The 16,823-nt window shown below is 38.7% G+C and overlaps 1 protein-coding gene across 2 annotated transcripts in view; it reads left to right on the top strand.

The window, feature by feature from the left end:
• The window catches only part of ntrk2a (neurotrophic tyrosine kinase, receptor, type 2a), a 68,935-nt gene extending 54,962 nt beyond the window's left edge, over positions 1-13,973 (top strand). For both annotated transcript variants that reach the window (XM_073819038.1, XM_073819039.1), the window contains exons 14-18: positions 3,216-3,346; positions 3,434-3,606; positions 3,923-4,163; positions 6,743-6,901; positions 9,642-13,973. In XM_073819038.1, coding sequence (XP_073675139.1) covers positions 3,216-3,346; positions 3,434-3,606; positions 3,923-4,163; positions 6,743-6,901; positions 9,642-9,827 — 890 coding nt within the window. In that variant the 3' untranslated portion in view covers positions 9,828-13,973. The remainder of the gene's footprint in view (positions 1-3,215; positions 3,347-3,433; positions 3,607-3,922; positions 4,164-6,742; positions 6,902-9,641) is intronic.
• The last annotated feature ends 2,850 nt before the right edge of the window (positions 13,974-16,823 follow it).

The following is a 16,823-nucleotide window of genomic DNA, read 5'->3' as shown; positions in this document are numbered from 1 at the left end:
GGTCTCCAGGAATGTGGTTGGGAACCACTGCTCTAGACAATATCATTTTATTATTGGTTTCTCAGCCTGCTAAATTCCTGTCCATCAGGCTTAAAACCGGTCACTCATTTGAAATTGCTCAATTTACCATGACTGAAGCACTAACATCTATCAGGTGTCTGTACTTAGCAGATATCTTGCCCTTATTGCTGTAATGCTGACAACACCAGTCCTACATCCTGTCTAGATTCCAAAGAAAGCTCGCTTCTTCCGCTCAGATTACTTGACCTTAGGGTTTATTAGCTTTAGGCAAGGTACAAGAGTGTACATCTTGAAGTGCTGGGTCTTAGTCCACCTTGTCAAGTCTTAGTCCGGTCATAATCTTTAACCAAGTTTGAGTGAGAGATGTTTATAATGTAGATTTGTCTGTACTCAGAAAATTTTCCAGTCCAAAATGTCTGAGTTTGTTTCAAGTCTGAGTACAAGTCCACTTGAGTTTATTTATATGCAGTCTGAGTTCAAGAACCCCAACTCTACACTTTTCACACATATTAATAGCTTACTAACTCAAGCATACACAAGCATATGCAGAATACTAGGTTGACATAATGGGACTAGCGCTATTATTACAATGGGATTAACATTTATTGTTACGTTTATTTCAGGGTTGCTTGATTGTTTTTGGGTTTATATCATGTCTCTTATTTATTTTTTTACTTGCTTTCTTTTAAATTAATGTCCCTGCTCAAATGTTATGTTCAGTAAGTCTTAGTTTTTGAGTTACTTGTTCTAAGTCTTCGGATACTTGTTGATGTTCTCTGAGAGCTGCATTACAGAGGATCCTTCAAGCTGTGGATCAAACAGCAATTCTGCCTGGCAGGTTTACTCAAGTATATTTAAAATAGCAAGTTTCCTAAACTGATGTATTTAACCCATCTGGATTCATGTAAAATATTTTTTAATGATTGTAAATTTACAAGAAAAGAGAAAACTCACATTGAGGGAATTCATCCACATTACTCTGGAGAGTTTGTTAATGCCATTTCGCCAGAAACACACCAGAGCAGTCCAGCAGTCCACCTGAGGCTGCTTAAATCCCTGAGTTTCATTTGCTGAGTCATATCATGGAGGCTGCTCTGCTGCATTAGATTCCTGCATCGGCCATTCTAGAATTACTTGTACCTGAGGAGCTTCTTTAAGTTTCCTATTTGAGAAAATGATTTTCCTGATGATTCCTGATTTTACTGCTGCTCAGACCGTTACTGATTTACATATTTTTTCAGACATCTTAAGCTAAGTTCCTTATGTTTCCTTATTTCAACATCCCACTGAGTCTCCAGCTTTCAAAGTCTTCAAGTCCAGCCCCACAGTCACAACCCAGATCCACCATGTTTGGCTCCAATCCCATTATACTATTTTGGGATTGAAGGTTACAGAGTTCAAGGGCAGAAATGCAAAATGACCTTAAATGACCTTAAGGGATAGTTCAACCACAATTTTGTAATTTTTTACCCACTCCCATGTTGTTCCAGATGTGAATGCTCTTATTTTATCTGTCAAACCAAGTGCACTCTAAAAATGCTGGGTTAAAAAAAACAAACAAATTTGTGTAATTTTGGCAAGCCAGCAATGAGTCATAAAGGGACAAAAAGGACTCTAAATACCACAGCATCTAGTGTCAATTCCTAGCATGCCTTAAGGACAACAGAGTGAGATTTACCTGTGCAGCTCTTACTAGCTGGCCCCAGTAATACTCACTCTCACCGCGGTCATGGCACCAATTTGGTTCACGGCACCAACCCGGGTCGCGTCATCATTCCGGGTCATGGCACCAATGTAACTGTTCCTACACCGCTCCGAGCAGTCGACTGGCATGGAGGGCAGGTGTGCTAACAAGGACTCTAAAGACCATTGCGCCCAGTTTCAGTTCCTAGCGTGCCTCCTCAAGATGGAAGTGAGGTTTACCTGAGCAGCTCGTACTAGCTTGCCTCATTAACATTAACTCACACCCAGTTCATGGCACTAATCAGGTCACTGCACCAATCTGGGTCACGGTACCAATGTAACTGGTCCTACTCGCCTCTGAGCAGGATTAAAACCAAAGTCGACTGGCATGGAGGGCAGGTGTGCAAAGGACTCTAAAGACCACAGCGTCTAGTTTAAGTTCCTAGAATGCCTCTTGAGAACAGGGGAATGATTTTTTTCATGTGCATCTCTTAGAAGCTGGCCTCAGTAATATTCACTCCAACCCGGGTCATGGCACCAATCAGGGTCACGGCACCAATTCGGGTCACAGCACCAATGTAACTGGTCCTACTCACACCACTCTGGCCTGCGTTTCTCAAAAGCATCGTAAACCTAAGTAGATCATAGAACCATTGCCACCAGTGGCCTCTATGATCAACGTAGCTCATAAAGCTTTTGAGAAATACAGCCCTGAGCAGGATTAAAACCAATGTCAACCAGCATAGAAGGCAGATGTGCTAACAAGGACTATAAATACCACAGCATCTAGTTTCAGTTCCTAGTGTGAGTTTTACCTGTGGCAGCAATCCGTTTCAAGGCTTCAATGTAACCAGTACTACTCAGGATTAAAACCGATGTCAACCAGCATGGGAGGCAGGTGTGCTAACAAGGACTCTAGCTGGCCTCAGTAACAAACAGTCCCACCTGGGTCATAGTTCCAATCTGGGTCACGGCACCAATCTGGGTCATGCCACTAATGTAACTGGCCCTGCTCACACCACTCTCGGCTGTGTTTCTCAAAAGCATTGTAAGCCTGAGTAGATTGTAGAACCATTGCCACAATTCATTTAAGAAATGCTGCCCTGAGCAGGATTAAAACCAATGTCAATTGGCATGAGAGGCAGGTGTCCTAACAAGAACTCTTAAGACCACAGTGTCTAGTGTCGGTTCCTAGTGTGAGTTTGACCTGTGCAGCTGTTACTAGCCGGTTTCTGTTACAAACACTTACTTTAATTTCTCAGTAAGATCAAAACATTATTTTTAAACAAAGTGTCACAATCTAATGAATTTGAGAACTGAGGGACAAATTCTGTCAAATCTAAAGTCAAATATATCAAATAACATGACCAAGTACAATATCCTGTTCAGTATATGGCACACAATTCCAGAAAATGACCCATAAATGTTCAAATACGTTTTTTCTTGTGAATCATTTTGATAAGAACTCAAATGAAGCATAAATTTGTTATTGTGTTGTCTTCTTTCAACAGTTGTTCAGCACATTAAGAGGCACAACATTGTACTGAAAAGGGAACTTGGAGAAGGAGCATTTGGAAAAGTGTTTTTGGCTGAATGCTACAACCTGTCTACAGACCAAGAGAAGATCTTAGTGGCTGTCAAGGTTGGCTTTTGAATTTAGTGTTTATGTTGGCAAACTGAACTTCAGTAGTTTGTCAGTATACTCAGTATATTTGTACATGTTTTGTAGACTTTAAAAGAGGCCAGCGAGAACGCCAGGAAGGACTTTCATCGTGAGGCAGAGTTGTTGACCAATTTGCAGCACGAACACATCGTCACGTTCTACGGCGTGTGTGTGGAGAGCGATCCACTTATTATGGTGTTTGAGTACATGAAACACGGCGACCTCAATAAGTTCCTCAGGTACAGCTGCCTGAACATGTCTGCATGCCTGTTTGTATTGGAATCCAATAGTACATAGTGAAATCTTTTCTATAATTGCTTTGTTCTTGTAAGTCAATAATTACACATAATTTTCATGTTTTTAAAAATCGAATACAAATTAAATCACTCAGTCAGAGCATAGGAATCTCATTCCTGCTAGTTAAGCAAGTTTGAACTTGTAATTGGTAAACAATAAATGATCTTCCAGGTTGCTTATCGCCTGCTTCTGACTCTAAGATGAATTTTTGTGAATTATGCTCTGTTTGAGGTCATTACTTTGTCTGTCCACCGGCAGGGCTCATGGTCCTGATGCCGTCCTGATGGCTGATGGACAGGTGCAGCAGCAGGCAGAGCTCACTCAGTCTCAGATGCTGCATATTGCGCAGCAGATCGCCGCAGGCATGGTGTATCTGGCTTCCCAGCACTTTGTTCACAGAGACCTGGCCACACGAAACTGCCTAGTCGGGGAGAACCTCCTGGTGAAGATCGGAGACTTTGGGATGTCCCGAGATGTCTACAGTACAGATTATTATCGGGTAAGAATTGCATTCTAGTCTGTCTTTGTGTATTTGGATTCACGTGATGCAAGATTATAATCACATGCAAGATTATAATCAGTATCAGGAAGCCTTTCACTGCCCACTGATTCAGATTTATTAGTCCTTTCTGTTACAGTTTCATTAGTTGGAAAATAATGCTGACTTCACAAGGACACTTAAAGGCGATATTCAAGTCCTTTTCCCAGTATATGTATAAATCAATATGCTTCTCATGTTCTTTACTACACACTGTCTACTGATCACTGAATACCAGCTATTTGAACACCTTGACCCTACCGGCTCTCTTCCTGTATGATGTCAGCAGAATTTCACTCTGTGTGTGTGCGTGTGTGTCCTGATTCACTACCGTCAGTAAGTCTCTCCCAGATTAGGAGTCAGGGAAGAAAGTGGCGTGGGAACAGGAAAGAGGGGTTACTATGGCAACAGCAAAGAAAAAGAATAGAGCGCTTGCGCTGTCAGACAGAAACTGAAAAAGTCATTAAAGATCTCTCATTAGTATTCACCCCCATATTCAGCATGAGGGCCTACCGAGAAGGAGAGGGGCCTAAGTTAGGGATAAAAAAGTAAAAACAAACTGGAAAGATACTGAAATATAACGGCTAGACAGAAGAAAATCAAGAAACCAAACCTTACACTTTGGAATATAAAGCTGTCAAAGAGAGACTGACAACTTAATGTATTCTTTGTTAGCATGATGTTCTTCTATTGTGTTCCATTCATGTATTCGGTGTGAATCATCCATCCAGTGATTGAATATGGGTTGAATGATGTTTATAAATGAAGAGATGTGCTATTAGATAACTCTCTTCACCATCAACTGTGCCAAGTTCATTCAAGTTCATTTATCTCTGAATACTGATGAATATCATGACACATCTCCATTATATGAGCCTCTATTGAGATTCAAATGCAGGTCAGTGGATTTGTGTGTGTGTGCGCTATGTGTACACCATTGATTAGGCCTATAGAACATCAGTTTCCATAGAAACAGCTGGTCAGGCAGAGGCTGATGGGTGGAGCTATGTTGTGAAAGCATGTTGTGTAACCACAGAACTTCTTATGAAGCCACATTAGTGCATTATAACCCATATTTAGAAACATAGTATCCTCATAAAGTCTTTTCCACCTATGTCATGCTTCTTTGTCTGCATATACTGTAATTATATGGTCACATTTTAGTTTTGGGACCAATTTTCACTATTAACTAACTATTAACTATGGGTTTACATAATTAATTTGTTGCTTATTACTAGTTAGTAAATTCAGTTTTGGTATGGGGTAGAGATTAAGTGATTTAAAATATAGTCATGCAGAATAAGGCTAATAAACAGCCAATATGCTAGTAATATGCATGCTAATTAGCAACTACTTAAAGTGAGAATTGGTCCATAAATTAAAGTGTTAACAGTTCTTGAATAGAGAGTCAATATTTTGGCCTTTAACATTCAAATAGATTTTCATCCAAATGTTAAGTTGCTCTAATCTTCTTAGAAAACAGCCCGGTTTTGTGAATCAGTCAGTTCTTGATGGATGAAATTGTCCTACATTTTTCCTAATTGTATATCCAAATTTACCCAATTATGAAAGTAATGTGTGAAGAGCTATTCATGTTGACTTTAGCAAAATGTTATATCATGTGTCATTGAGTTCTATTCTCCTATGCTTAATAATGCACATACATACTCTTTAAAAGGCTGTTAAAACCAAACCTACAGCCTTGAACTGGCCTGCAACAATATCCGGCTTTGCCAGTAACTGTCCACCTAAAACCAGTTAAGAGAAATTTAAACTGGTGCAAACTGGTCTAAGCTTTTTAGCAGGATGTTGATGTGTGGATGAGCATGTGTGTGTGTTCGATTGCAGGGGAAAAAGGTTTCTAATAGCGCTTGGTAGTAGACCACTTTTTAAGTGACCCTTCCAGTCTGTAGCTCCACTATGGGACCAGTGAAAGCCTAAAAGCTTTTGACCTTAATATTTGATGAGTCCGGTATGTTAAACCAATTAATCTGAGACTAATCCACATTCTGGACCACAATCTCATAATTAATATTTCAGAGGCAGCGCATTATGGAGAGAGCTAATAAATGAAATGATTGGTTTTGGGGTTGAGCTCTAGGCCAGACCAACTCCCCACGCTTACAGCATCCAAATCCTGAGAGGCGCAACTTACGGCACCATCTGAGGTCCTGAACTGGAAATACTGTCAGCATTTGCCTGAGAGCTTTCTGGACTGAACAATGCTCCAGTTGCAATAAACTGTCGACTGTCTACTCTTGTTCTAAAAGTCTGTATGGATCTTATCCATTAGCACTTAATATTAGAGTAGGTTGATTTTATCTTTTGTTTTGTCGATTTGAGAACACCTGGACGTCTTAATGTCAAACTACAGTTTAACATATACAATAGTCAGTGACACTCCTTTTTGTAATTAATTACATTGTTTGGCCATTACCAGATTTATTGATTTGACAGATTCAAACTCACGTCGGCTACATCAGCATAATGACTTAATATGTTGAATGACTCAGTGTGCACTTACTGTTTTACATGTTTAGGTTGGAGGTCATACCATGCTGCCAATCCGCTGGATGCCACCAGAAAGTATCATGTACAGGAAGTTCACCACAGAGAGTGACGTCTGGAGTTTGGGAGTGGTGCTGTGGGAGATCTTTACCTACGGGAAACAGCCCTGGTACCAGCTGTCAAATAATGAGGTACTGATGCATTATAACATCTACACACCAGTGCCATTCACATGAAATGCTGCAGATTTCAGCTCCAACACTAATCAAACTGAGGCCAGTTTCATAGACATAGCCACTATGTTAAGACTGTGTCTTAAGAAGTTGTTTGACCAGCTAGCAGTTGGCCAAGGGGTAATCAGTCTTACTTTTCGGATTCAAATTAGACCAATCTATCTTTCTGTAAATTAAATTAAAGTTATAACCAGTCTTGAAGAATATAAGACTAATAGTTTTAGACTAGTCTAAGCAGTTTATGCAACTGGTCCCCGAACCAGCAAATCAAGGTCCCCAGGACCACTTGAAAATCACAGGCAGGTCTGTTGGAGCAGGTTGGAAATTAAGTAAAGCAGAAAAATAGACCTCCAGGAGAAAGGTTGTCTACCTCTGCCCAAGAGACCACCGAGAACACCCTAACAAACAACCTGAACACATTAGCAACCATACAGAACACCACAGCAACCACACAGAACACATTAACAACTAACTAGCAGACCCCTGAGCAAGGTTTCCTAACCCTGTTCCTAAAGTACAACAGTACACATTTTTGAACTCTTCCTAATGGCTGGTGTCCACAGAATTGTGGCCACATTTTTGGGATAGACCCTGACCTGCTGAGTCATCTACCCCTCCAGTTAGAGTGCTACTCTCCTTTCTAGAAATCTGGCATATAGTCTTTGTAGTGTTAGTGTTTGACTTACCAGGGCCGAGGTCCAGAAATAAAGACTGGCTTAATCGACCATCCTGAATACCCTACACTCTCAGAAATAAAGATACAAAAGCTGTCACTGGGACGGAACCCTTTTCAAAGGGTACATATTTGTACCTAAAGGGTCCATATTGGTACTTTAAATGCACATATTAGTATCTAAATTGTACATATTACTACCTAAAAGGTACAAAACTGTACATTTGAAAATGTATCGCAACAGTGACAGCTTTTGTACCTTTTATTTCTGAGAATATAGCAACCACAGTGAACACATTAGCAATAAACTAGAAGATGTCAGAAACCACCCAGAACACTTTATGATAGGGGTGTCCAATAATACTCCTTGAGAACCACTATCCTGGAGTTTAGCTCCAACTCCAAAAGAAAGAAAAAACACACACACACACACACACACACACACACACACACACACACACAGCTAATGAAGTTCTTCAGGATTACTAGGCACTTCCAGGCAGATGTACCGGAGTATGTTGAAGGTAAATTCTATAGGACAAGGATTGCCAACCCTGGCTCCTGGAGAGCTACTGTTTTGCAGATTTCACTTCTAACTCCAATCAAACACACCTGAACTGGCTAATCAAGATAATGGCAGGTGTGTTGGAGCAGAGTTGGAGCTGAAGCTTGCAAGATGGTAGCTCTCCAGGAGCAGGGTTGGAAATCCCTGGATTTATCCTGGAGTTTAGCTCCAACTCCAATTAAACACACCTGAAGCAGCTATTGGAGGACCTCAGGATTACTAAACACTTCCAGGCAGATGTATTGGAGCAAGTTGGAGCTAAACTCTATAATACAGGGATCTCCAACCCTGCTTCTGGAGAGCTACCGTCCTGCAGATTTCAATTCCAAACCCCATTCAAACACACCTAAAGTAGCTAATCAAGGTGTTCGGGGTTACTTGATAACCACAGGCAGGTGTGTTGGACCAAGGTTGGAACTTAAGCTTGTAAGACGGTAGCTCTCAAGGAGCAGGGTTGGAGATCCCTGGTTTAGGACTCTACAAACTTGTCCTTGGAACCACTCAGAACATCATAGCCAACCAGAAGAACCTTGGACATTTTTCAAATAACCCATGTATTTAAACATATAAGGCAGGGGTGTCCAATCCTGGTCCAGAAGGTCCAACATCCTGCAGATTTTAGTTCCAACCAGCTTCAGTCTCAGTAAGCTACACTTAAGCTGGCTGCACACTAGAAGACTTTAAGGCCTATTTTTAAGCCCAATTTGCACCCCCAAACGCTCGGGGGTGTGGCCGAATTCAAGGCTTGTCGCAAGCGATTTTGGTCCAAAACATCTTCTGTTGTGGGCTGTCATTACGATTATTTAACTTCTCCCGATCTAGACGGAGTGTTCCCGAACTCAAATCGTAAATATAAAAAAATGGGGTGTGTGGCCCGATTCGAGGCTCGTCGCAAACGATTTTTAGTCCTCTGTTGTGTGGGGTCATTACGATTATCTAACTGTTCCCAATCAAGACGGAGCATCTCCAAACTCAAACTGTAAATATAAAACATGTTTGATATTTAGGATTCTTAATCGAGCTGCCTGTGATGTGATACCCGCGATAGCCAAAGAGAGCGAGCAAGCATCATTTACTGGATGTTGCCTGCTTCCATAGCTGAAACTTGACAGCTGTGGTCTTGCGGTCTGGTCGAATCGTCTAGCGTGCACATTATAAGGCTAAAAATTGGTAGAAACTGTCTTCATGTCTGTGATCTCCCATGGTTTTAAAATCGGTGTGCAGCCAGCTTTACCTGGATTTTCCTAGTGATTCTGAAGACCTTGATTAGCTGGTTCGGGTGTGTTTAATTAGAGTTGGAGCTACAGTAAACTCTGCAGGAACAGGTCTGGATACCCCTGACATAAGGCTAAACTATAAAACTGCTGTATATTTAAAATTTTTCATACCTTGCAATAGTTTGCCTCACATATTTCTGGACTTGTATTTTCTTTGACCTTTCACTTGTTGCTCTTTCGTAGGTGATTGAGTGTATCACCCAAGGTCGGGTACTGCAGCGACCCCGGACCTGTCCGAAGGAGGTGTATGACTTGATGTTGGGATGCTGGCAGAGAGAACCACACACCCGACTCAACATTAAAGAGATCCATAACCTGCTCCTCAACCTGGCCAAGGCATCACCAGTGTATCTGGACATCCTGGGATAAGAGAGCACGTGCCGTGGGACTACGAGTGGATTCCTGAAACTGCCCCTCCTCTATCCCACCCCAAATCTCTTTCTTCTACAGCTTTAACATCCCCTTCCTTGTCCACCTCCTCGTCAACTGCACCTTCTTCTCAATATAAAATGGAAATGGGATCTTGTCCATGTACAATGACTATGAATGATGATTGAATGGAAAGAGCCGCATTGAAGTGACTATAGTTTAGTTACCAAGAACCAAATTTTCAACCATCCTGAACTTCTGGAGCAAAGGCATCCCTCTGAACAACAGCTCCATGAACAATGACCAAACACAAACGAGAGGAGAAATAAACAACTTTTCTGCCCACCAATCGGATTTGGTCCTGTCGGCTCCCATCTGTTTCATCTTGAATCCGATACAAAGCACAGAATGTGAAATTAGCATGGTGATCAACAGTGACAAACTGCGACTATATCTATACGTATACATGTGTGTTTATAAAACTGGACGTTTTCAACGTAGTTTCACAGTTGCGTAAGCTTCTGGACGCTGACAGGATGTTGTTGCTGCCGAACTCATCTGAAATGCAGAAGTAACCCACTAAAATGTTTCTAGAACATAGGCATTGTTTATAGTGGGACACGTCCTCACCACTTTCGCCATGGCCAATTTTGTCCCTCCATTTCCACCAATTTTGTTCATGAAATAGCTTGCAGCTATATAGTTATGTCTAGTGCAGTGGGCGCGTCTCCAGTTGTCAAGCAAGGGTTTTCATTTTGTTTGAGTATGAGTAGCAATCTGGTGATGGAATTAGTTATGATGTATCATTTCTGGACATTTCAAGACATAATGTCACTTCTGACTTGAGCAGATACTCTACCACTGACCTGATTTCCAGATCAATGCTTCATATTTATAAGACAATGTTAAATTATTTGTGCATAACCTTATTAATATTCATAAGCTAAGCCTTTACCATTTTGTGATGTCACAACCAGCGTGTCTGTGCTCCTATGCCCACTGCAAAATCGACGCCGTATCTTCAGGTTTGTACTTGATATGTGCTACGGAGGGCTAGATGGAGTCATTCGAGACAAGGCCTTGCCTCAGTACCGTCAGCTTGCATTTCTTACAGGAGCTTAATTACGCAGAGTGGCCGATTATGATGGTGCGGGCTAAATTACGACCTTTCTTTCTCTCTTTCTCATTCGCCATGTTTTACTACTGAGCGGACGCACTAATGTAGTACTCAAGCTTCGGGTTGTACAACTGCTATAGTGTAATATATATTTCATTACAGGACAAATGTCTCCTATTAGCAGCAACTCCCTCTAGACTCATAAATGCTATCAGTGGGGAAAAGACGAGGGACGGGAGGGGACAGGATGGAGAGAATAAGATGAGGGGAACGAAATAATGTTAAACAGAGATAAACATGAGTCACCTCACTAAAACCCACATTTTCTTCTTCCTTTTATCGTACATAAATTATTATATCTATTTATCACTATAGAGATCCTATCCCAGCATCCTTTTTGTTTGCCCTCTCCCATGGGAGACTTTGCACACTGGACTTTGTCAACCAAAATCGTCCAATCAGTTCGGTTTTGAGCGTAAAATCCCAAAACATAGTTTACACACGTTTGGAGTTAATGGAGTAGTTCACTTGCAGAACAAACATTTACAGATAATGTACTCACCCCCTTGTCGTCCAAGATGTTCATGTCTTTCTTTCTTCACTTGTAAAAAATTATGTTTTTTGAGGAAAACATTTCAGGATTTCTTTGCATAAAATGGACTTCTATGATGCCCCCGAGTTTGAACTTTGAAAGTGTTGTTTAAATGCAGCTTCAAAGAACTCTAAATGATCCCAGCCAAGGATAAAGTGTCTTATCTAGCGAAACGATTGGTTATTTAATTAAAAAAAAAATTGCAATTTATATACTTTTTAATCTCAAATGCATGTATAGCTCTGCGTGAACTCTGTGTATTCCAGTTCAATACAGTTAGGGTATGTCAAAAAACTCCCATCTCATTTTCTCCTCCAACTATGAAATCGTCCTATATGGAGAGAAATCCTAAAATGTTTTCTTCAAATACATAATTTCTTTACAACTGAAGAAAGAAAGACATGAACATCTTGGACGACAAGGGGTGAGTACGTTATCCATCAATTTTTGATCTGAAAGTGAACTACTCCTTTAATTAATTAAATTATTTATTTATTTATTTTGGAATCTTGAAGATTTGTAACTTTTAATTTTATATTTTATTTATTTTGTACTTAATGTGAAGCACTTTTGTTTTTGACTTTTGTCTGTAAATGATTTTATGTAAAAATATTTATTCTTAATATTATATTTTTTTCATATTTGGTTGGGAGAGAATATAAAGGTGGTTTCTGGGTTCATGGAATGGGATGTACGCTGCAAAAAATGCTTTTCTTACTTAGATTTTTTGTCTTGTTTCCAGCCAAAGTATCAAAAAATTCTTAAATCAGGAAGGATTTTCAAAATATCAAACAATTCTTAAATCAAGAAGGATTTTCTAGACAAGTAAAATTTATTTTCTTGTTTTCAGAAAAAAAACAAGTCAAAATTAAGTGCGTTTTTGCTTGAAACAAGCAAAATAATCTGCCAATGGGGTAAGAAAAATAATCTTGTTTTCTGTTTGAAATAAGATTTTTGTCTTACCCCATTGGCAGATTATTTCACTTGTTCTAAGCAAAGACACACTTAATTTTGACTTATTTTTTTCTGAAAACAAGAAAATAATTTTTACTTGTCTAGAAAATCCTTCTTGATTTACGAATTGTTTGATATTTTGGCTGGAAACAAGACAAAAAAATCTAAGTAAGAAAAGCATTTTTTGCAGTCTATTAATGACAAAATATAGAAAGATTAGATATTTTGGATGAACAATGAGAAAAACTCTTTTTTGTGAGGTTACATTCACAAAAAAGAAACCTATTCTGAATTGTCACCAATTTTTCTCCATAAATTCTCATTGACAATATAATGCGACAGTTTTTGTTTGTTCGTTTTTCAGATTCCACTATTCCTAATGGTAAATTCTCATTACTGTAATACAGTAATTTTTACCACAGAACAATGTTTTTATTTAAATTTGCATACTTTCAAGACACTATAACAAACTATCATAAAGTATCAATATTTGACCATTTAATTGTACCATTTTTTCTGATTACTGTGATGGCTATGATTTGTTTTGTTACCGTATATGCAGTCAATTCAAAGCGTATTCAGACACCTTCAAAATTTCTCACATTATCACAGTTTATTTGCTATAGTTTAGAAAATGGTAATAAAATATGACAAGAACTCAAATTCATCTTGATAATCACAAATGAATTACAGTCAAGCTAAAATTTGGTATGACAAATCGGTTATAACATGTCACAGTTTACTTCATTTTGCTATCCTCACTTACATAAATGAACTATAGTGTCCTGCACCCATTAGTAAGAAAATATCAAACATGAAATCTGGTGTCTGAATCATTTTTGGTTTGACTGTACATGCCAATGGGATCAAATGTGCTTAATTGCCATGAAAATAACGCGACAATGCAATTCCTTTGTTATTCAATGTTTTCATCATATAACATCAGGAAAATGTTGTTTAAGATACAAATATGAATGAGTTCCAGTGGTGGAAATTAGTCTTGCCTTATACCAAAAGCGTCCTGCGACAGAACAATAAACTGTGACTGCATATCAAACACCTTCTTCTACATGTATAGTACTACTTCTGATGTTTCAAAATGTCTATAAGCTAAACTACCTTAAACAAGTCAACTTGAAAGCAAAACCAGTGCTCTTTCTCCTGTTTCTTATTGTGCACATTATCACACATACAAAAGTCATTGTGTAACTGAAAAAACATACTGGCTTTCGAAAGGGTGTTGACTTTAAGTCCAAAAATTGGGATACTTCCTCCCATTTCTTAATACTTTTTAACACAAGCCCATTGACACCTGGAAAGCAGACTATCAATTAATGTGATAATTTCATGGTTTATGGAATTATGCCGTTATACGCTCAGCTACAAATAAGTACAATCAAATGTCCTCGTCTGTATGAGATATATGGACCAGTCAAGTTGTCCGCCATTGTATTTAATAAAAGTGTAATGTCTTACCTCATAATGAGTGAGTGTGTGGAGTGTGTTACTGTGACAGTGAGTTATGCGTATAGGTTCATGTTTATAGGTTGGTCAATAGAGGTTCATACAGAGTGCTTTGACAACATGGGCCGAACGTATTGACCTACAGGCACTAAAATGCTTTATTGACAGCCATGTTTTTTATGTCTTATTGGCTGCCAGCCTGAAAATTTATTTCATACAGTAATGTGATGGAGACCAGAGCAAGTTAAAAACAATTTATGATGAAACGGCATGATCTATAACGTTTATGTAGCATTAGTGTTGTTGTAGCAGATGTGAAGCTTTAAGAGAATAAAACAAGAAGTTGTTCCAATTCCCATTTCACTGACGTAGGCAGAGGGGGAAAAGAAAGGGAGGACTGATCAATCAGCGGATCGATGGCTTGTTTTGACATTGTACATTAAGACCTAACTAATTGCCAGAGGGCTAAATGCTTTTAAAAACACATCCATGGCGCTCAATGCAATCACTTGGATTTTTCAAAGCGTACAGCAGAATTCTCGAAGGACCGAATGTGTGTGAGTGTGCAAACAACCGCAGCTCTAAACAAACAACCATACTCTTATGTCATCACTTCAAACTAGTTCTTGCTGTTGCATATATTTGTGATGGGGTTGAGATTTTTCACTTAAAATGGCCACTGCTCCTCATGTAGTTGGGAGAGTAGACCATGTATGGCTGAAATAAAACAACTCTTACGAAAATTAACCATGGTTTTACTATAGTAAAACTATGGTTTACCATGACCATAGTAACCGTGGTTTTTTGGTACGGATTTTTTGGTTTTAAAAAACCATGGTTCTGATACCATGGTTTTACTACGGTTATATTGTAGTAATACTATAGTAAAACTGTAGTTAACCATGACTGTAGTAACTGTGTTTTTTTGGTGCGGTTTTTTGGTTTTAAAAAACCATGGTTCTGATACCATGGTTTTACTACGGTTATATTGTAGTAATACTATAGTAACCCTTGTCAAAAAATCCTATAGGATTCCAATAGGAATTCTCTACAGGATTCCAGTTAGAATTTCTATCATATTTTGGAACCGCTCCTAAAGGATTCCGTTAGGAATTGTCTTATAGGATTTTCTTATACAAGACATAATAATCCTGTAGCATAATTTCTACAGGATTTTAATGGGTTTTATTTTAAAGCATCTTTCAAGAATTTTGAAGAATCCTAACGGTAAACTTTCTATTTTTTATAACACTAACTAGTAGTTTAGTGTCTTGCAGTTTACTTTAACTCACCTCGATGTACATTCCAGTAGGAATCCTCTAGAGGATTCCAGTTAGAATTTCTATCATATTTTGGAACCGTTCCTATAGGATTTTGATAGGAAGAGTGTTAGGATTCTTTTTTTTTTTTTTTTAGATGCTTTAAAATAAAACAGGATCCCATTAAAATCCTGTAGAAATTATCCTAAAGAATATTGATGTCTTTTCCCATAAGAAAATCCTATAAGACAATTCCTATTCCAAAATATTCTTTACAAGAAAGGAAAGTAAATGCTTACATTATTGCCAAAAACCACAAACACTATGCACATCACAAAATGTGTGCCTTGACTGTAAAAATCATATATAACATTAATCATATATAACACTATGTTATATATAGTATGTCATATATCATATATAAAACTGAATAGTACCCAGTTATACAGAACATTTAACAAAGGATAATATGTTTTGTAAGGCTGAGGGAAAAAAGATGCTTTCATCAAAATTTAAAGAGAGGGCCATTTTTTATGACCGGCCCCTCCTCTAAATGGATTTTTGCCACCTTGCTTTCTCCTCAGAGATATTAACTTTAAAAAGCCACTCCAATACATTATGCGGACAACTGTGAGGTTTTGTGGTCTGTTTAAATAGTAAACACAGATTCATCCTGATGTCAGGGCTTTTTTTCTGGGAGAGCAGGGAAGATCATTTGGGATATTAGCATGTGCTGTCTATTCATCAGATTGACCACATTAGCGGCTGCTTAGTGTCAACGTGTAGAGAGAAAACAGTTGCTGACAGCAGGCTTTGGGTACTGTAGGTCAATGCATTTTACCACAGTAGAAAATCTGTGCTATGGAACTATTCTGTTTTTAACTACCAAATCCTAGAGCATGTGTTTGGTGTAAGTTTTATCTTACTTTAGGTTTAAGTTCATTTTCAAACTAGATGCATAAATGGATATTTTAGACAAAAGGGTACATAAATGATGACAGAATTTTCATAATGTGGTTACAGTCCAAAGAGCTTCAAAGAATACCATAAACCATATCCAAAAACCATGGTAGTATCATAATACTTGTTGTTAGTGAAGGCTATGCTCCAGAGTTAATCAACATGAACTGCTCAGATGAACAGAACAAGGATAAATTGCTGATGTTGCTGATTGCTTAATGTTATTCCAGTAGCGTCAGACTTCATCCAAAACAAAAGATTGTGTACAGTCGTGGCCAAAAGTTTTGAGAATGACACAAATATTAGTTTTCACAAAGTTTGCTGCTAAACTGCTTTTAGATCTTTGTTTCAGTTGTTTCTGTGATTTACTGAAATATAATTACAAGCACTTCATACGTTTCAAAGGCTTTTAACAACAATTACATGACATTTATGTCAGTATTTGCAGTGTTGGCCCTTCTTTTTCAGGACCTCTGCAATTTGACTGGGCATGCTCTCAATCAACTTCTGGGCCAGATCCTGACTGATAGCAACCCATTCTTTCATAATCACTTCTTGGAGTTTGTCAGAATTAGTGGGTTTTTGTTTGTCCACCCGCCTCTTGAGGATTGACCACAAGTTTTAAGATTTGGGGAGTTTCCAGGCCATGG

The sequence above is a fragment of the Garra rufa genome, chromosome 15 (assembly GCF_049309525.1).
Source record: "Garra rufa chromosome 15, GarRuf1.0, whole genome shotgun sequence".
Taxonomy (NCBI): Eukaryota; Metazoa; Chordata; class Actinopteri; order Cypriniformes; family Cyprinidae; genus Garra; species Garra rufa.
The sequence above is the reverse complement of the archived record's forward strand: the minus strand, read 5'-3'. Positions and strand labels throughout refer to the sequence as shown.